Source organism: Schistocerca gregaria, chromosome X, assembly GCF_023897955.1.
Source record: "Schistocerca gregaria isolate iqSchGreg1 chromosome X, iqSchGreg1.2, whole genome shotgun sequence".
NCBI lineage: Eukaryota > Metazoa > Arthropoda > Insecta > Orthoptera > Acrididae > Schistocerca > Schistocerca gregaria.
The window spans coordinates 687,849,530-687,871,399 of record NC_064931.1 but is presented as its reverse complement, the minus strand read 5'-3'; the positions used below and the strand labels follow the sequence as shown (position 1 = coordinate 687,871,399).

The 21,870-nt window shown below is 36.3% G+C and overlaps 1 protein-coding gene across 1 annotated transcript in view; it reads left to right on the top strand.

Moving 5' to 3' along the window:
- LOC126298278 (ras and EF-hand domain-containing protein-like) overlaps positions 1 to 21,870 on the top strand; it is a 349,695-nt gene that overhangs the window by 304,913 nt on the left and 22,912 nt on the right. The window contains exons 8-11 of the mRNA XM_049989578.1: positions 6,067 to 6,194; positions 6,285 to 6,495; positions 8,173 to 8,244; positions 8,375 to 8,499. Of these exons, the coding sequence (XP_049845535.1) occupies positions 6,067 to 6,194; positions 6,285 to 6,495; positions 8,173 to 8,244; positions 8,375 to 8,499 (536 nt within the window). The remainder of the gene's footprint in view (positions 1 to 6,066; positions 6,195 to 6,284; positions 6,496 to 8,172; positions 8,245 to 8,374; positions 8,500 to 21,870) is intronic.

Genomic DNA, 21,870 nt, shown 5'->3' with positions numbered 1-21,870 from the left:
TAATTTTAGAAATAATTTGTAATTTACGGTAATATAGCGTGAAAGTTCAAGGAATTCAGGAAGTTTACAAGCAAAAACAAATGAAAATTGTTTCTATCTCTTCACACCATTAAATGAGCAAGGTGACACAGTTGTTATGCACTGGATCAATATTTACTGTCAAAATTTGCATTTTGTCATTCAGATTTAAGTTTTCCATTGTTTCCTTAAATCTCTTGTGGCATGAAGGATATAAGGTTATGGTTTAAGATCCAATCAAAGATGGGGTTGCAAGAGATGGTGCACAGGCTTACTTAAAGTAAATCTCAGGATGGTTTCTCTAAAAAGGACAATCTTTCTAATGATTGTTATTTTGTTTATTTTGTACTGGATGGAACGTTCTTCATCATAAAAAAGGGAAAGAATTTCTTATTATTATTGATAAGTTCGAAAATTCTCTAATATCCTACCTTCATTCATATTTAGAAGGGATGTAGTTCTATGTCCAACACTAATTCAGGTATTCTATGATTTCCTAAATCACCTCACAGAAACCTTTTTTACCATCCCTCTCTAACTGATCTAGTACTCTTTCTCTAAAGACCTTGAAATCATCATGACTTCTTTTTTATATCTGATGATGCTAGAGCAAGAAGATTTTGAAGCAGTTCTTGTTCCTTTGCTGCAATTGAACTGCAGTTTGAAGTATTATTATTTTAGAAGTTGAGCTGCTGTTTCTGATAGATGAAATGCAAATTTCTATTGAAAAACTATAAAAACATGGATCAGAGTTCCCATTACAAAAGAATACAAAAATGAGTAATAGAAAATTGGATATACAGTAATGCATGATTACTCTAGCTCTGATATTTACCAAATTTTCAGCAGCAGAATGACTGACAGCACACTATTCTGTTGTTATAAATTGATTAACCCTGTATCATGAATATTACTAATATTTCTCCTGTTCTCTTTTTCTCTGCTCATGCCCCCACATACTTCCCTTCAACAAGAACCTACTGGAGATTTACAAGTCTATGTATTTTGTGTACCCAGTTCTTAGATATAGACCTTTCACTTGAAGAACTTTGAATATTGTTGAACAGGTAGTTTATGAGCCCTCATTTAATACATAGTCTTGCACTTAATGCATAATCATTCTGTCTCAGTGTCAGTGTTACTTGCTCTCATCTCCAAAATGTTGACACTCCCTGCCACCATATGAGTGCATCCGTGGTCAAAAACATGCTTCAATTTCCACCATCATTGAGTCTCATAGTTGAATTTGCATAATTATAATTCTTATTGGTTTTAGGCACTTTAAAAAATCCTGTTCCCCATTCTGAAAAGAGATAATTTAACAAATCAAATGTAAAACTATAATGATCTGGGTGAAACCTTTCTATGACAAACACTTTGTGAGAAAGTGCAGAGCTTTGGCAAAAGGGCATAATGACTCTTAGGAAGCACTTTATCCTCCTTTTCTGCTGTGTTTTGTTATAAACATGTGAATGGACATCGACAATATCCTTGGTTCATCCTCTAACCTCATTCGAAATGTGAACTTCAGCTGTGTAGCTGTTGTCAGAGAATCTCATGCAGATTCCCCCTTGAAGTTTCACTCCTTAAATTATTGTTGGAGTAACTGCTTAACTTTATGAAAAATGATACAAAACTCTTCTGGAATCAATTTATAAGATCTATGTATCTATAATGCAAATGTACAATGTTTCCGATTGTGGTGCTACTGAAAAATACTGAACATTAGATGGGCAGACTGATAACTAATGAGGAGGTATTGAATCAAACTGGGGAGGAAATAAATCTGTGCCACAAATTAACTAAGAGAGAAGACAATTGATAAGACAATTTCTGAGGCATCAGTAAATAGTCAGTTTGGCTACAGAGGGAAGTGTGTGTGTGTTTCGGGAGGGGGGAGTGGGGTGGGGCTTAAAGATATAAGGGGATATGGAGAGACCTAGACTTGAATACAGGAAACCAGTTTCAAGTGGATGTATGTTGTAATAGTGCTGCAGAGATGAAGAAACTTACACAGGATAGATTAACATAGAGAGCTGCAACAAACCAATATTTGCATTGAAAACAACATGTATCCATTCTGCAATGAATCATAGTTGTGGAACAGACCAAAATTAATGTAGCACACCCCAACAACTCAGCATATACTCTGCAAAAAGTCAATATTTATCACATTAACCCACCAAAATTAACCAGTTAATAGCACCTCAACATCTAAAATACTGTAATATTTTGCTATCATATTTCCTTCCATGAAAGAGGAAACTATATTCACCTATAATACTATTTTCCCAACATTTGGCATCTATCTCTACCTCCCTCCTTATTCATACATTTTGTAGAAAAAAACTTAAGTTCTAACAGCTTAAGGTTTCTGCAGATTTGTGGTTCTGATTGTATAGGACTGATTGAGGAAAATATAATAATTGACAGCCTGCATAGGTCTCCAAATGGAAATATAAATGTATTTTTTGAACAGTTTGAATTTTTGGTTAAGAGATTTTTATGTTTAAACATATGTTGCTGTCTGTGGAGATTTTAATATTGAAATGGGAAATTCAAAGCAACTAGACTCCAGAACAGTTTTTCAATATTTTAAAACCTTGCATGAGCAAGTGTCCTATCATAATGATGCATGTCTAAACAACATTATTTATTAATTTACACAGGAAGAAATGTGTGGCTAGTCTGGCCAGTGGAACATTTGCAGATTTTGTTTCATTGCTTTTAATACTTTATCATAAGCAGACAAATTATTCTGATTAATGAAGTGTGGCACAGATAAGAGGTCAGAGAGAGGAGAACAGTATGTTATTTACTGACAAATTAAATAACACAAATTGGGATTCTGTATCACAATTTCACAAAAGAAAACCTGTTGTTGTAGACGGTTTTGATAACTTTTTTTAAAAAAATGTAGAGTCTTATGGTATTCAAGTTCCCAATTACTAAAAGTTAACTCCTCAGGTAAAAATAAAAATTAAAAAATTAACTGGTATACAAACGAAATGGCAGATATCAGGGAGAACATACTCATACTGAATTGAATATACACTTAAGTGTCAAAGAAACTGGTATAAGCATACATATTCAAGTACAAACATATGTAAATAGGCAGAATACAGCACTGTGGTCAGCAACATCTACATAAGAAAAAAAGTGTATGGCACAGTTAGATCAGTTACTGCTGCTACAATGGCAGGTTATCAAGGTTTAAGTGAGTTTGAACATGGTGTTACAGTTGGTGCACATGTGATGGGAGAAAGCATCTCTGAGGTAGTGATGATGGGGGGATTTTCCCATATGACCATTTCATAAGTGTACTGTGAATATCAGGAATCTGGTAAAACATTAGATCTCCAACATTGCTTTGGCTGGAAAAAGATCCTGCAAGAATGGAATCAATGACGACCAAAGTAAACCATTCAACATGACAGAAGTTCAGCCCTTCTGCGAATTGCTGCAGATTTCTATGTTGGGCCTTCAATGAAACATCATCAATACATTATTTTGGAGCTGAAGGCCCACTCATGTATCCTTGATGTGTACCCTTGATGTGTACCTTGCATGGCCCATCAGTACCGGCATTGGACTGTTGATGACTGGAAAAATGTTGCCTGGTCAGATGAGTCACATTTCAAATTGTATTAAGCAGATGGATGTGTACGGGGATGGAGACAACCTCATGAATCCATGGACCCTGCATGTCAGCAGGAGACTGTTCATGCTGGTGGAGGCTCTTAAATAGTGTGGGGCGTGTGCAGTTGCGATATGGTACCCCTGATATGTCTAGATACAACTCTGGCTGGTGATATGTATGTGTGCATCCTGTCTGATCACCTGCATTCATTCATACCCATTGTGCATTGCAGCAGACTTCGCCAATTCTAGCAGGACAATGTGACACTTCACACACCCAGAATTGCTGCAGAGTGGCTTCAGGAATGCTTTTCTGAGTTTAAACACTTCTGCTGGCCACTGAACTCCCCAGACATGAACATTATTGAGCATATCTGGGATGCCTTGCAATATGCTGTTCAGAAGAGATCTCCATGCCCTCACACTCTTATGGATTTAAGGACAGCCTTGCAGGATTTGTGGAGTCAATTCCCTCCAGCACTACTTCAGATATTGGTCTAGTCCATGCCATGTTGTGTTGCAGCACTTCTGTATGCTCTTGGGGGCCCTACACGATATTAGACAGGTGAACCAGTTTCTTTGGCTCTTCATTGTATATAATTGAGGATAATTGGTGGGCTCCATGATACTTCTATATATAAAGGTATTGTATTACAAAACTAACTTCATAAAATCCAATAAGCAGCATGTGAAAGGTACATAGAAGATGCTCCATATAAGTGTAAGGCAGCATGAGAAGTTATTAGGCAAGATAATTTTTCTAGCCAGGCATGTCAAACTCTGCTTGATCCAAGAGAATTGAATAACTACTTTGTCACATCTCTCAGAGAAACCAAAGACCAAATTAAAGCCACAGACATATCTGCAAGGGATTTGCTTGGTTCCCAGCTGTTTGAAAGGTCTTTGCTCCATTGGGATAAAACCATACTGTCTGAAGTCTGTGAAACTGTTTCTGAATGATCTAACTCCAAAAGTATGGGCTTCCACTGAATGTCTGATTATGTCATTAAATGAACAGTTCACCTGATAACTAAGCCATTATGTTTTATTTTGCCCAGCTAAAATATCACTGAAGTTCTTCTGGAAATTTTTGATCAGACTTTAACAGATTACAAAAATAAGAAGATGGCATCACTTACGTGATCTTAGTAAGCATTCAACTGCATTACTTTTAACATATGTTATATTATATGTATAACAAAACTGGAGTATTATGGTGTACACATTTCTACACTAGCAGAATTTGCTCGTACTAGAACACAACACAGGTAGTCTCAATTTGAAATAGGCAATCCCCCTTAGAAGGAATTGGTATGGTTGTTCCACAGGGGTGTGTCCTTGGCTCCCTCTTTTCCTTTGTGGCTATAAGTGACCTGCCTCATTGTGTATCACAGTTGTAGTCTGCTATAGTGATGATACAACATCACTTATTTTGCGTCACAGCGCCCTAACTTTTGATAAGATTAAGCATTACATCGGTCTGCAGTCAATAGACTTGTTTCTAACCCGGGCAAGACCCAGAAGTATAGAAAATAAATGTTTCAAACTCTTAGGAGTACATACTGATGCCTGATTCAGTTGGGAAGACCATATCAACAAAGTCTGTAAAAAGATCTCATGAGTGTACTATCTTTTTGGAAACTGAGAGAGATTGTCAGTAATAATTATCCCTGTATGCCATATTTTACACTCTTTCAGTCACATATCTCCTATGGCCTACTCATATAGGGACATTTTCCTCATACAGTAACATTTTAAAAGTCGAAAAATAATTTTCCATATAATATGGAATGCTGGTCTTATAGAGCACTGTTGTCATTTTTTTAATTAGGCTTAGGATACTAACAGCTGTGGATCTATATGTCTGTGAGTCTGCACTCTTTGTCAGGGACAACATTAAACAACATGTTATCAGGGAAACAATCCACAAACATGACACTAGAAATAAGGTAAGCATTGACATTCCATTGCACAGGCTAGTAATAATAGGAAATTTCCATAAAGTGAATGCCCTAAAAAATTTTAACAAGTTACCTCTCATTAATCTATACCAGCCATTTAAAAAATTCGAAATAAAATTAGATGACTTTCTCACAAAATATCCATGTTACAATATAAAAGAGTTCTGTGATATGGACAATGTTGATATTAGTGTGTAGAGTTATAGCTGTAAGTAAGATACTTAATTTGTACATTTAATTTGATCATTAATGTTAATACTTTGCTGGCAATTGTAACTTGCTGTCAGCAAGAAAGCCAGTTCTGCTGAATGTAGTCAGCCACAAATAAATAATCTGAATACAGAATCTGAATCTAATGTTTAGTTTAACAAACTCAATACTGTAAAAATATTAATTCTACAGTTTTAATACCTACAAGTTTTCTTTGCACATGAAAATTTTCCTCAAGCTTATGGAAGATCTGTAAAAATCAGTACTGATATGGCTGGTAAAAAGTCACTGCAAGAAGAAATCTGTGAAGCTGTAAGGAAAGAGGGAAATGAGTCAGAAGACAAAAATGATTTTCACATTTCCAAGGTACAGTAACTGTTAAGCCTACATATTACCTTGTGATATACATGTATTATTTATACTTTACACTGCTTTCTTTCATAAAATATGTCACAGGAACATGACACCATTTACAACAAACAAGTGTTGTCTTCTGTGGTTAATGGAAGAACACCAAATACAAAGACCCAGTCCTCCTTAGAACCTGAGGGTCCAGTTGACAGAACTTTCAAAATAGTATTTGCTGGAGATGCAGCAGTTGGAAAGAGTAGCTTTATTTTTAGATTTTGTAAAGGTGTTTTCATTAACAATATGGGATCCACCCTTGGTTAGTATCTCCTTTCTCATCTAATTCTTTGATTCAAAATATTTTAAAGCTTTTAATAAGATTAACTACTAAGTTATTTAAATTACAAAAATGCATATATCTGTGTTGTAGTATATTCTAAAAAGTTCATTTGCTTTTACATGTTTGCAAAACATTTTGTCATGTGAAGATAATTAAGTAATGAGGACTGTACAGGATAACAGTCTAGAAAGGAAATTGCTTACAAATCACTCATGCAACCCACCCTAGAATATTGCTCAAGTGTGTCAGACCCAGGACCATTGCTAGGTGTTTTTCCACCCTAGGCAAGAACTGAAAAAAGACAATGCAAATCTCACATTACACTTTTAATCCATGCACAGTTCTTAATTTTCATGCTTTGTCCTCAATTCCTTTAAAACCAACTGAGGATAACAGGTGTCATCAATGTCTTATTTTTTGTCCTCAATTTTTTAAATTTCCTGAAATAACTGAAGTAGGAAAAATGTACTGAACATTTCAAACTGAAAGCCAATGGAATATACCAGTGCAACCAAATTTGCCCTCAGTTGCTTATGTCAGTTAATTGCAAAAAAAAATGGATGGATAAAGTTGTGAATCTATTATTCTGGTGCAAATGTAATTTTTCCCTGAATTTAGAAATTATGCTGTACTGACAGGAGACATGCCAAAGCATCAAACTAGGTCATCTGGATAAAAATGGTACTTTTCCTTTTCTGTTGTAATTGAGATATTTTTAGAATGAGGAATAAATCTCGTCCTTTTCAGCATCCATTGTCTTGCAATTAAACAAATGAAGGAAACCTTCTTTACATTTCATATTGAGGATTCTACAGCTTTTATCAGCCATCCTGGTGGCACAGTGGTTTAAGCCATTAGCTTCTGATCATTCACCCAATATGTGTCCAAGTTCAAAACCCAGTGAAGCACGGATGTTGTGCTTGTCCAACTGCAATGGCACTTTCTGTTCCTTGTAGTCAGTGGCCCTAAATTAGGGAAGAGTGACTGCTTATAGCCCACTGGGCTGCTCACAGTAGTTGTTAAAAAAAATCACTATGAATTTTTGGCTGTTAGATTTGAAATTAATTTTTCCTGCTCTTTGCCACCTCTAAAATTTTCCTGCCTTAGGTGGCCGCCTAGTCTTGCCTAGTGGTAGAATTGACACTGTTGGGACCTGTTCCAAGTAGCAATAACAGGGTATATTGAAAGCATACATAGAAGGGTAGCATGAATGTCACAGGTTTGTTTGATCTGGTGGGAGAGTGTCACAAAAATGCTGAAGAAACTGAACAGGCGCTCTTGAATATAAATGTAAACTATCCTGAGAAAGCATACTCACAAAATTTCAATAATCATTTTTAAATGACGATGCTAGGAACATACCCCAACCCCCTACATATTGCTCCCATAGGGATCATGAGGACAAGATGAGGTTAATTACAGCATGCACAGAGGCATTTAAACAATCATTTTTCCCACACACCATACGTGAATGCAACAGGCAAAAATCCTAATAACTGGTACAGTGGGATGTACCCTCTGCCATACACTTCTCAGTGGTTTGCAGTGTATGGATGTAGATGTAAATATAAATGTAATTTATGACACTAGTTTGTTATATACCTCGGATTACAGAGCAAGCATTTTAGTAAAATTCTTACTATGCCCATTCTACAGGGGTTGACTTCCAAGTAAAAACCATCAAAATAGACAACAGGAATGTTGCATTGCAGCTATGGGATACTGCAGGTATGACAATAGCTAGAAAAAATTATTCTACATGATTACTTACTTAAAGTTCATTATAAATTTCATCATTAATTTAAGCATGAGTCATTATTGTATTTCTCATATGGGTATATAATTTTCATTTTTACAGGACAAGAACGTTTCAGAGCTATGACCAAAGCATATTTTCGCCGTGCTGATGGAGTATTGTTACTTTATGATGTTACAAATGAAAGATCACTATTAAATGTTCGCCGTTGGATACAGAACATTGATGTATGTTTCCTTTCAAGTTTTGGGCATATTACATCTCCTGCAAGAACTTAAAAGTCCTGTGATATTAATACCACATAATTCTGTTTGTTAACTTTCACTAAAGCCTAGTATACATTTTGGTAACAGATGACAGCTTGTTCTATTCCTCTCAGATATTCTCATGACCAGTAATATGAAGCTCTTGACTTTTATAAAAAATATAGCTTTTAAGTACCAACACTGTAGCTGCATAAATTTGATTTGATTTATTATTGGTCCTGTAGATCATACAATTTGTACAGCAAAGCACATCATGATATAGGACAAGTCAATAACAACTCCATGATTCTTCTAGTTATAAATGCATTATATTAGTCAATATTTACTGTAACATATAATTCAATATCTTCCAACAATTACAGTAAATTAATAAATACATAGACATAAAATAATGAAACTGATTTCCACAGATACAATAATAAATATGTTATAATATCAAACAATAACCACAAACATTACAGATTTGACTATAAAACTGTGTGATATTGTTCAGCATAATTGTTTCTCACAAACTTAGCATTATTTTAGGATTTTGTGCTTGTATTTAATCACAGTGGCTGGAAATTATGATAACTGCAAACTGAAACAGTCTCTATCAATGCTGGGTGTATCTTGTAATGCAATGGTCAGAATGTGTTTCTCAGAAGTTTAGACTCATTTTGTTTTCTGTAATTCCTTGAAAACACTCCAGGATAATGCTAACCTAATGTTTTAATCAAAGCTGTGACTATATATAATGAGTGTGGACAAGAAAACAACACTACAACTACGATAGACAAGTCAGAACAATTTTATAACAATACTGAGCCTACAAACCAAGAAGCAACATAGATTTGATGTGTGAATAATATTTCTTTTAACAAGACAAAAGCTGACACCAGTAATGATCAAAATAGTCTTTACATCTTCATGAGTTTTTCAGAAGAGAAACTTCCACACAATTCAAATACAGACTGGCATGAGGCACATTACAAGAAAAGAACTGTTTGCTGTAATGATAAACAAATCTCATCCACTACTGCAGGACAGCAAACAAACAAGATGCACAAAATGACTCAGAGTGTACCTGTACAACCAAAAATGCCATATGAGGGTCCACTTCATGAAACTGTAGAGAAAGGAGATCAATATCCCAAGCATTTACAATGGTATCAGACAGAAATTAAAGTACCAGAGACAGAAAAAAATATGATAGTAGGCACTGGTGATAAGCAATGAGAGGAAAGGTCATGTTTCCATTTAGGAAAAGTGAAAACAATACAGCAACTGAAAATGTAAATAGATTTCTGAAGAAAATCTTTCTAGGTTATTGCAACTTTCAAGTATATAAACTAGAAACTAAGGGCATAAATAATAGTTTCAAGATTGGTGTCAACTTCCATCTAAAGGGAAAGCTAATGGACATTAATATATGGCCCAGATGTTGCAATAAGATAGATTTTTATTCCAAAAGTGAACCATTGGCACAGTAAAATAGAGCCTGAATTTAATAATTAGGACCATGGGTTATCATACAAAAATGATATTAGAGATGACAGTACTATACCTTTAGTTATAGCTATGTTCAAGAACCCAACTGAACATTTTATCATTCTTTGTAGAAGAAGTTTATCCAGATTTTTTTTATGTGTCTGTAACCACTGGCTGAGTGATGCAGAAGGTGACTATTACAGATCTGTTGAATATTTGGCTATGAATAAATGTGTGGTATTGAACTACTGCAACTCATAGTGTTGTGCCAGTGTATGGAAACAACAATTTCAGTGTAAAGGAAATCAGTTTTCAAGATTTGTACAAACCTTGATTTTGAACTAATTGCAATAATAGAGTTAACAAATACTGATGATTGTTATCTCCATGTACCATTCACCAGATCGTAACTTTGAAAACTTTATTGCACAGCTGGAGAACTGTCTACCTTACCTTACACATCTTAAGTGTAAAATTGCATTGTGTGGTGACTTCACCATACAACTAGGTGATGGTAGTACTAAAGAGATGGTCTTAATAAGTTTAATAAACAACTATGGGCCATGTGTAGCAAACCAACTCGCAATGAGGGGTGATGCATGCCTAGACACAGTTATCACCAACCTAAATACTTAGGTCTTAAATCAATGATAGCAGATCACCCTGCATTAGTAACTGTACTCAGTATATAGAGTAAGAGTAAATTACAACCAAGCACAAGGCATTCATGTTATATATTCAGTAGAAGGATTATTAAAGAAGACTGACTAAATGACCTGCAACCAGCACTGTCTCTGGATGTCAGTTCCAAATCTTAAGGACAAAATTTGATGACATATTCCCAGTAATCCTCAAGAAGAATTCTGTAGACAAATCACAAGGAAGTCAAAAACGTATTAAAGGGAAGATGTGGCATACATCTGCGCCAGGTAAATTAAAAGGCATTGTTGTCATAGTGTTCAGGGACTGGATGAAGATAGCTAAAGACCCAATTCAATGTGACTACTTGTGGGCCAAGAGAAATTACAGAAATAAAATGGAGGATGCAGAAAAGAAATACAATTGTAGGCTCTTAAGAAGACTCATAATTCACATAAAGCAGCTTAGAATCTGGCAAATTAGCACAGGAAGAATACTAGCTTTGCCTGAAATTTCTGTAGTCCTGCTGTCTTCAATCAGTGTTTTGGGAGGATAGTAAAAAATACTGTAAGTGAAATTCCAGATTCATTATTAAATCTTACAGCTCTCATACAAAACATAAGCTGCTGCACAATTAAAAACTGGAATTAGGGGCACCTTAAGGACATTGTAAAAATATTAAATTCATGTAATCATTCAGAGAGTGGCATGTTCTGCACAATCCTGAAGGAAGTTATTCTGGACGTTGTTCAATTACTAGCCACAGTAATCAAAAAATGTTTAGCTTTCTGTGTCTTCCCAGAATTCCTGAAACTGTTATGTACACTATCAGTCTTCAAAAAAGGTAACCCAGGTGGAGTATTCAGTTTTAGATCAAATTCAATAATTCCAGTTTTAGCTAAATTTGTGGAGTACATGATTAAACGCCAGGGTGTGAGTTTCTTTGATGACAATAAACTCTTCCAGAATACACAGCATGGTTTTCATAAAGGAAAGTCAATGTTAACAGCAGCACTGGACTTAATAAAAATACAAAGCAGTAGTTTTCAGACAGAGCAAGTGTGGCACAGACACTGTGTGACCTCATCAAGGCATCTGATTGCATCTCGCACAAGATACCTCTTCATAAGCTATATTGTTATGGCAATGGAGACATGTTTCTGGCAACTCATCAGTCTTATATTCAAACTGAAGGTGGGTATCAGTCCATGGAGCAATCTCCAAAGAACAAAAATTGAAGCATGGAGTACTACACAGATCCATCATGGGACTTCTGTTCCTTATTTATGTCAATGATACAGGTTGTAACAACCATATGCTACAGTTTACTGGTGACACCACCCTTTTTGCCCAAGGTAAAACTTCTGCACAAGCTCTCATAGCAACAGATGTGCTATCTGAAAACATTGAAGAGTGGCTTATAGAGAATAGAACAAGAATGAACCAAAAACACATTATCTTGTATGCAGCCTCAGCAATGTTGGATGCTATAATAATATGGAGGCTGTCAAACTGCCGGGCTTCATAACTGACAACAAACTATCAATAAATGAGCACACTGTGTGTGTGCTCCAAGTTATCCCATGTAATATACCTCCCGAGGAGACTAAATGGTGTATTAACTGACCAGTACTGTATAACAGTGTATTATGCACTATTTCATAGCCTGATTAATAAGTTATGGTCTACTGTAATGGGGACACACTTCACATTTCAAGGACATGGTAATGCTTGAAACAAAAGATGTTGGGACCATCACATCAAGCAAAAGGCTGGAGCACTGAATGCCTATATTCGCCCAGTTAGGAACAATGACCATTTTCAACCAGTATGTGTTTTTATGCCTCATCAGTGTAATAGAAAAGAAAGAGGCTTTCAGCATGAGACAAGAAAAATATAATGATGACACCCTCAACAAGAGGAACATTGGAAAATCAAGCTGTCATATTTCTGGAACACAAGATAGTTTTACAATGATTGCTCTAAAATATTAAACATACTGCCTCAAGAAGTGAAATGTGTAGCACCAGGACCATTCAAAAGGAAAACTGCACATAACATGAAACAGCACTCTTTATACTCTATCCAAGAATGTTTCAAGAGTGACATAGTGATGGCACAAAATAATATGTTTTCATCTCTTACTATATTAGCCACCATATAAGACACATAATTTTTTCTTTGAGAAAAGGCCCAAAAACTGGATGTGTCTTATACATCGACAGTTAAGGTAGGTATCTATAAGCTCCATTTCTTCAAAATTTCTATGTATCCACTCGAAGCAGTTCATTGTTAGCTTCCTTGTAAATTTTGAGCATTCCAGTTGTATGGAGATCAGTGGATGCACAAGTTCCATCTTTAACAGTTTTTATGTTGTTTGTTCAAGTTTCAATTATTGTTGTGTTTAATGTGGAGATCAACTTATGCCACATCTATATTGTGGTTTTATTTACAAATTATGTTTGAAAAATGGCATTGCTATACTATTTCATTTAAGCTGAAAGTGATTGCTTATGCTAAAGAGCATCAAAACAGGGCTGCAGAAAGTCATTCTGCACCACCGCCAACTGAACAAATAATAATAACTTGGTGGAATCAGGAAGATGTTTTAAAGTAAGCTCCTGACAGTAAACATAATCTGAGAAGTAGAATGGTTAATTGGACAAAACTTGAAGCAGAACTCAATACACGGATTGTTTAGAGAACAGACAAGTGGGAATTTTAGTTTCTACGAAAATGATTACTCATCCAGCGAAATCAGTATTCACTGAAAAAAGGATCACTATCATGGTGTTCAAGACTTATGAAGATGTATCAGCTTTGTATGCATACCAAGACAAAAATGTCACTTAAGATGCCAGCCAAGTACAAAGAAAAATTTTTTTAATTTCATCAATTTCTCATTAATGCAGGGAAAAGAGAAAAATTTAAACTTTTGCAAATTTGATACATGGCTGAGACTCTGCTAATTTTTGATGTGTCTTCCAACAGAACTGTGAAGTTTAAGGGTGCAAAAAGCTTGCTGATTAAACTTCAGGGCACAAACTATTCATTACACAGTCATTTTACTGTTGCACTGATGGGACAAAACTTCCACCACTTTTCATTTTAAAAAGAAAGATGCTTCCTAAATAACAACTACTGAAAGCAGTTTATGTCCATGTGCACAATAAAGGCTGGATGCTTGGAGGAGGAATGAGGAGGTGGATAGATAAAATCTGCTCTAGGTGGTCTGGAGGCCTGCTGAAGAAGCCTGTCGTGTTACACAGGATCAGTTTTGTTCTCAAAAACAGGAGATGTTAAAAATAGGCTGAATGAATTTAAGACTTAGTTAGCTGTAATTCCAGGAGGGCTAACTAGCTTACTACCATTGGATGTATATATCAACATATCATTTAAGCAACTTATGAAGGCGGGTGGGACAAATGGATGCAAGCTACAGATTTTGAAACAACACCATCAGGAAGGAGGAAGATACCTAGAATTTCTCAAGTTTGCGAGTCAGTCAAAGCCTCATGGTACTCTACAAAAACTGAAACAGTGTTTAAATCACTTAAAAAGTGGGGACTCAGTAATGCACCAGATGGTACAGAGGATAATTTATTATATGGGGATTTAGATTCTGACATGATGACTTCAAGTATTTCTCCCTTGATATCTGAGAATGAATTTTGCAGATTTGAGGGTGGAAATTAAAAGGTGAGCACTTTTTCCCACTCAAATTACCTAGGTATTTGATGTAAATGCACTTGCACATCATAATTGTTTTGAAATAGATGTATTAAGTGAGAAAATTTTTCATTAAAAATGTCTTAAAAAGTGGGGTGCATCTTTTATGCCAGTGCATCTTATAAGATATATGGTATACATGTCCTTGTTGTGAACAATTTCCTTCATATGTTATATGAGAATTGTAAACAACTCAAATGTATGTATGTGATTTTGATGCAGTCTATCCATCCATGATGAACAAAGAACACATATATAGTAATAAAGTAAACATATGACAACCAGTTTCCTCAGCTCATGTTGACATCTGGTGTTAGTACAACTCATATTAAACATGTTCACACACACATACACACACACACACACACACACACACACACACACACACACACACACACTTTCATAAGCTCATAATACAATCAGTTATGAAGACCAATTAAAATGGGATACATCAAGTTCACATTTGCAACATACTCATCAGGAAAACATGAGCTTAGTATTTTATTATACTTTGTTTAAATTGTTTATGACAATTTCACTTTCCAGTAATCTTAAATTCATGATGACACAATTTTTTTAGTGGAGGAAGGCTGTCTAACAGCATCAAAAACTCATTCAGCCTGTGACCTATCAACAATGTCATACTATTATGTTGCCTTGCCAACTGATAATAAATTTGTTGTTTTTCTTCTAGACTAAAAATATCAAATTTCAATAGTGAGCTGAATTCTTTCATTGTTTTGAGACAGTATAACATTTTTATAACACTGAAATTGCAAGATTAAAAATACAATATCATGTTACTTCATTTTAAACATGATTGTTCCAAAAACAATGAAGATCTTCCTGGAGCTGTATTGAGTCTGTGATGTCCTTTGCTGCATATTTACAGTAGCACATTTTCTTTTTTCTTTTTTCCTTAGGATGGAAAGGTGTCTAATGAAACTTATGAGGTCTCTTCATTAATAGAAGTCTTTTACATAGGTTTTACATTATGCCTCAGTTAATGAAACAACATTATTAACAAAACATATAGTTGTTAGTACAGTCAACTACCATACACTCAAAACTGTCAAAACAAACAATCACAAAACAGAATAGAAATTTACCATACAAAACTTCAAAGTACACACTGTTAAAGCAAATTATAAATGTATCATTCCCTACTGTAGTGTTAGTTCAACACCTGTGCTGTTTGTATTTACTTCTGCACAAAATCGCATAGCTTCCAGCACTTTTCAAAGAAGCTTCCGCGTAACAGTATTGTTGCTGCATCAGTAATGGTCAGCCTTTATCATACTCATAAGCTGTCTTTGACTAGCCTCTGGTAACTTTTCACTGTGTCATTTGTTACATCTATGCTCTGACCACACAAACTGTGCCACCACTCAAATCAGTGGTATGATTTTAAGAAAAGATGAGAAGGAATGTGGAGTGAATGAGATTTTCTACAACACTAATTTTGGAGCTGTATTTGAGTAATGGAGGAGAATGAGGAGATTAGTGTTTGATGTCCTATCAATAACAATGTGATTAGAGATGGAACACAAGCTTGGATTAGGGAAGGATGGAGAGGAAAAGTGGCTGTGCCTTTTTGAAGGAATCATCCTGGCATTTGCCTTGAGCAATTTAGGGAAGCCACAGAAAACCTAAGTCAGGATGACTGGATGTGGGTTTGAACTGTAATCCTCTTGAATGTGATGCTAGTGTGCTAACCACAGTGCTGTTCCATTCAGTATATATAGGTATTACTTTTCCAAAGACTATGAGAGCCTTCTTAAAATCAGAGAACAGGACTGCTTTGAGATCATGTTATTGCAGCCTGTCATAAATCATATCTCTGGAAACCACAACAAAATCTATCATGCAGCTTCTTGTGTTTCAAGAGACAACTGACCCTGAGTTTCCAAGCCACTACACAGAATTCCTTATGCATGCAGAGGAAGAGTATTATTTTAGTCTACACTGATAACAAGATAATTGCAGGCAGAGATTAAGCTTGGCTAGGACCAGGATGAGGATGGAAATCAGCCGATTTGGCCTTACCCCCTGCCAAGAATCACTATCAGTCCCATTTTAACTGATTTAGATAAACCATTGAAAACCTAAATATGGCTGGCTGGATTTGAATTTAAACTCTGTTCATCTTTAATGTAAGACCAGTGCCTTCAACACCATGCCACCTAACTTGTAGGTTAATGGGAGTAACCTTCTGTTTGTGATATGATACTGTGCCATAACCTTCATAAAATGACAACACAAATTTACATATCTGTACAGTTGGGCACCGCATCACAGGAAGACATTAAGCCCCAGGAATGTGTCTCCCTTTTGCTCAGCAACAGTAGAGATTCCATCATCTGTCAGTGATGCTAATATGTACCAAATATTCCACTGTGTATGGAGCAATAAGACATTCATTTGATATACAACACATCTTCATTAGATTATCTTATACAGTCTCATTTCACTACCAATTTTGGCGAATAATTCACAAATTCCAGGAATTTTCTCTGTGATCCTTATTTATACTAGCAAATCTTCTTGTTTTTAACCACTTCATTCTTAGCTGCCACAGATTTTCCTGTTGTTGACTTGTGCCTGAACTGTTAAGAGTGCTGTGTGCTGTTCAGGCTGTGGAGCAGGCATCTTCATCCATTAATTAATGGGCTACCTTATTAGTGGGCTTGGAGTCTTTACTGCATATGCAACAGAAGCACTCTGCACCATATGTTATATTTTTCTACAATAGCCAATAGCTACCTTGAAATTTTCAGTTTTAATTAGAATTTCTAAAAAAAAAAATTCTGTTAACCAGTTCTCCATCAAAACAAATAACTTTGGCATTTTTCCATACAGACAGATAAAATTTGCATTTCATTAATTTTAGAATGGCTCTTATTTGAGTGAAAGAATTTTTAAACCATTTACATTGTAGTGCATACTATATGCAGCTTCACTTTTATTTATGTTTGTAAGCTCAGTTTTACTTGACAGGAACCTTGGTGTTATAATATTGGAACCTTGCATAGTTTTTCATCTCCATTACTTCTTGTTACCTTCCTGTATGTTTTATGCTTCAACAAGTATAAATTTTCCTAAATGTCTTGCAGTCTAACCTATTTATTCCATAATGTACAATTCTCAGTTTGTTCCCCTTCAACAACTGCTACAGATGCATTTGAAGAAATCTGGATTTCAGAACTTCACTTGGTCTTGCAATTATGTTCATTTGTATCACAGTGTGAGCTTTTGTGGTTATTTTCTTCACCTGGATTCTTCACACAAACATCATGACACTTCAGCTCTCTGCTATTCCAGTTTCTTAGTATTCCAAATGTTGCCAGCTGCTAGACTGTAATTGTTGATTTCCTGATAACTGTGGTATGCTTCCCATGATCAAGGACCATGGGTGACAGTCTAACTTGAATCCCTGAACATCTCACTTCCTCTGACCATTTAATCACAAGTGGCAGATGAAGGAACCACATCTTCAAAAAGGATTTGTTTCATTTTTTGTAGATAACATCTGTTATAAATATGAACTGTAGCAGCTATGAACAGAAGAAAGGAAAAAATACGGTTTCACATTCTGTTCCATATGAGACCATTATTCAGGGAGCACATTTGCCTAAAATGATTTACTAAAAACCACAAAAACCCTAAATTTGGGTGGCCAGATGAAGGTCTGAACACTGTTCTTCTCTAAATCAGTTAAGTATGCTAACCATTGTGACACTTCACTTGGTCCACCTGTGAGTGGTGGGTTACCTTTTTTATTGCACCTTCCCTTGTTTTCTCTATAACCAGAGCACACACAAAGACCATAGGCAATTTTTATACCAGGACAAGAGCACTATCTACTAGTACTAACATACTGTCTTCCCTCCTCTGCAGGAGAGCGCATAAATCTTGCTTATTGCCCCACAGGGTATTAAAATCAGCTATAATGAATATCGTTCAAACTTAAGACATTCAGACATACACTACCTGACAAAAAAGTGAAGGACCCAGAAGAAATGGCACGATGTCAATATAACTTCACACATCACACCATCAGCAGATATGTAAATGGTTATTGTTGCAATTTACTTTGGCAGATAGAATGGCCCTCAGAGTGCATTAGTATTGTTCATGTTTAGTGTTGTTATCAGGTCTGGTAGGTTATGTAAAGGGCATGAACAGTATTGGATGTTGAATGATCACTGTAAAGGGCATGAGGATGCTGCATATTTGTATGAGATAGAATTATCAGCACCTGACAAGAGTTTGAAAGGGCATCATTGTGGGTCTCCACTTGTCCTGATATTCAGATTTGTGGGACATTCAGAGGTGACAGTGGTCCAATGTTGGAAAGCATGCCAACATGAGGGCAGACATACATGTCATAAACCAGGGCTTCACAACAAACACATTCACAGAGCAGGCTGTGAGCATCAAGGTGTGAGCCCGGAGCATGGTGAGCACAGTACCCCCACTTTTGGCACAGGGTAGAGTAGAGACACCTGATTGGACAGTTGAGAAGAGGTGGAACAGTCACCATTGCATGTTCATCTTCAAACTGCATGCTAATCACTGCAGTATATGAAACATTGCCAATGGCCTTGCCGCAGTGGTAACATTGGTTCCTGTCAGATCACCGAAGTTAAATGCTGTCAGGCTGGGCTGGTACTTGGATGGGTGACCATCCGGTCTGCCTAGCGCTGTTGCAAGCGGGGTGCACTCAGCCCTTGTGAGGAAAACTGAGGAGCTACTTGATTGAGAAGGAGTGGCTCTGGTCTCAGAAACTGACATACGGCCGGGAGAGCGGTGTGCTGACCACATGCCCCTCCATATCCGCATCCAGTGACACCTGTTGGCTGAGGATGATACGGTGGCTAGTCAGTACCATCAGTACCGTTGAGCCTTCCAAGGCCTGTTCGGATGGAGTTTAGTTTTTTTTATATGAAATATTATTGCTACAGATGAAACAAATAAAGAAAAATGTACATGTGTCAAATAATTTTATGATGGTACTAGTGTATGACAACGTTTTTCTCAATTACTTTGTGAGCTGTTGTACAAAAATGAAGTCATTAAAGTGTGGGATTCTCTGTTCTCTTACACTTTTTCCCCTTAACAATTGCCTCTATGTTCAGAGTAACTGTTCTTGTTCATTGTAGATGTAGTGTGCAGTTTTGATTACAAACAAAAATCGAGTTTCTGAGGCATGTTTTATTACTTTTCATTGCAGAGAACAATCATTCACTAACATACATGGAACCAAACATTGATAGTATTTTAGTTGCCTGTTTGTGGGATCGATGAAATCTGTTCTGAGTGTTGTGTCTATAGAATTGCAAGACGTTGTTCTTGTATTGACATTTGTCTTTGTATTCTCTGTCACAGAGCAGGTCAATAACTTCTAGTTTAGTTCAGAATGAATCTCTTCAATATTTGCTGAATATAGAGAGGAAAACAGATCAAAAACACTTTCTTATGCTGTCATATCTTAAAAATGTTACTCAAACTCTTCCTTTAGGGATACTGAAATATGTGAACAATGTAAAAAGTTGTTGTTACCAACAGAACTTTGCATGGATGATAATTTAGGAAAATGAGCTTGATTTTCTTTTTCCAGCTGTCATTTTACATACCTGTCATTTTGTGTAAAAAGGTAATATTACTCACACAGGGGATTGAGCTGCAAAGACAATGTCAGTGTTACACATGACTGACTCATCATTGCTGCTATTAGATGGCACCACATGCTCAAAATCTGCAAGTTGTTAAGCCTTGTCATAAATGTTCTGCTCTACCATTTCTGACCACTATAAGAGAGGATCACCATTTTTGTTGCATCCAAAGCTGGTAAGAAATGGAATGTTCAACAAAGTGCATTCAAAAAATTTATGAAATGGATGAAAATGAATATATTTATTTACCCTATGTACAAAGTAATTGATAATATACATAACTTAATGTCTCTTGCTTCTCTGTTCCACATTGTCTTTCATACAATCAATCTCTGAATTGCCTGTACAATAATTTGGATCAATGGCTAACAGTTTATATCACCAAATAAAAATGGTGTCATCATAGTTTGTAGTTGTTGCAGACTGTTACATTTGCATGCAGTGAGTTGAAGCAAAGATAGCACCCTCTGCTGGCATCCATAGCATGAGCATAGGAAGAGGGTAAGCCCTGGAGAGAGTGAGGCTCATGGTTTAAATGTATCTACTTCTGCAGGGGTGTGAGTAGCATGTCACATGGCATGTGCAGTTGGCAAAGGCACCACTGATACCACATCCCCCCCCCCCTCCCTCCACCCTCCCACCCCCCACTCTCCACCAAAATTGTGCACCATTGTTTAACAACCTTCTTTGTTATACACAATGGATGACAGTTCATTTCTCAGTATCTATCAACCTCTGCCTTAGAGGTTGATAGATACTGAGAAATAACGCCAAATCATTTTTCCCTCAAGTGCAAAGCAAAAAGTCTGGGCATCTGGGCCTCTAAAATGCAAATGAAACATCTGGCGTCACCATGCAGTTGAAGAGAGAATCCCATTTTGTTGACAAAATTGCTGAAATTCCAAGTAGGAAAGCTGCAGGCCATTATCCATAATGATAGTTTGTAGCAAGCCTTCTAAACACTAGGTGCAAGTGAGTGCTTTGATAGTGCTAGTGCTAGTTGTTGAATTCACTGGAATCGCAAACAGATGCCTGCTGTGGGCATTGACAATAATTAGTTATCTGGTATTCCAGAAAGAATGAGCAAAATCAACATGGATGGATTGCCATGGACCACCAGCTAGAGGCCAATTGAAAAATTCTTTATATGGCACTGCCCTGTTGTGTGCACACAAGTGATAGTGAGGAGTCATCAGTTCACTCTGCTTATAAGACCAGGCCACATACGGTGCTGGCACATTAGCTGCTGGTTCTAAAGATTCCCCAATGTACTCTACGTAAAATTTTCAAAACATTCTGTTTCAAAAATGTGGGAATCATGAATTGCATTTGTTCATTAGGAGTATGCAGTAAAATTACCATATTCTTAAGAGACAGGCTGTTGCAATGAGCATGGTATTTTTGTACTACTGCATCAGAAATTGATTTTGGATTATGAGGTGAACCCATCTGAATGTAGTACTTGAACAATCATATTGGTTGATCCTGTTGAGTAGCTTGTGCAATCTGCCAACAATCAATGGGAAACCTTGGAGTGCTCATGAAACAGATTGATGAATTTGAAGACAAGAAGCTTCTGATGCATTGGATTCTGAGTCAGTGCCCATAGGGAGGGGACACAGAGTGTCTCTCTTTGCATTTTGTGCCATAAGGCTATAAATAATTTCATACTGTTAGTTGGAAAGAAGTAGTGGCCATCACTGCAGCTTCCGTGCTGTCCAGTCAGGCATATCTTTCATTTATTAAAAAGGGCTGTCAGCAGCTTTTGATCAGCAATGAGAAAATTTTTTTGATCATTCAAATATTGATGAAATTTCAT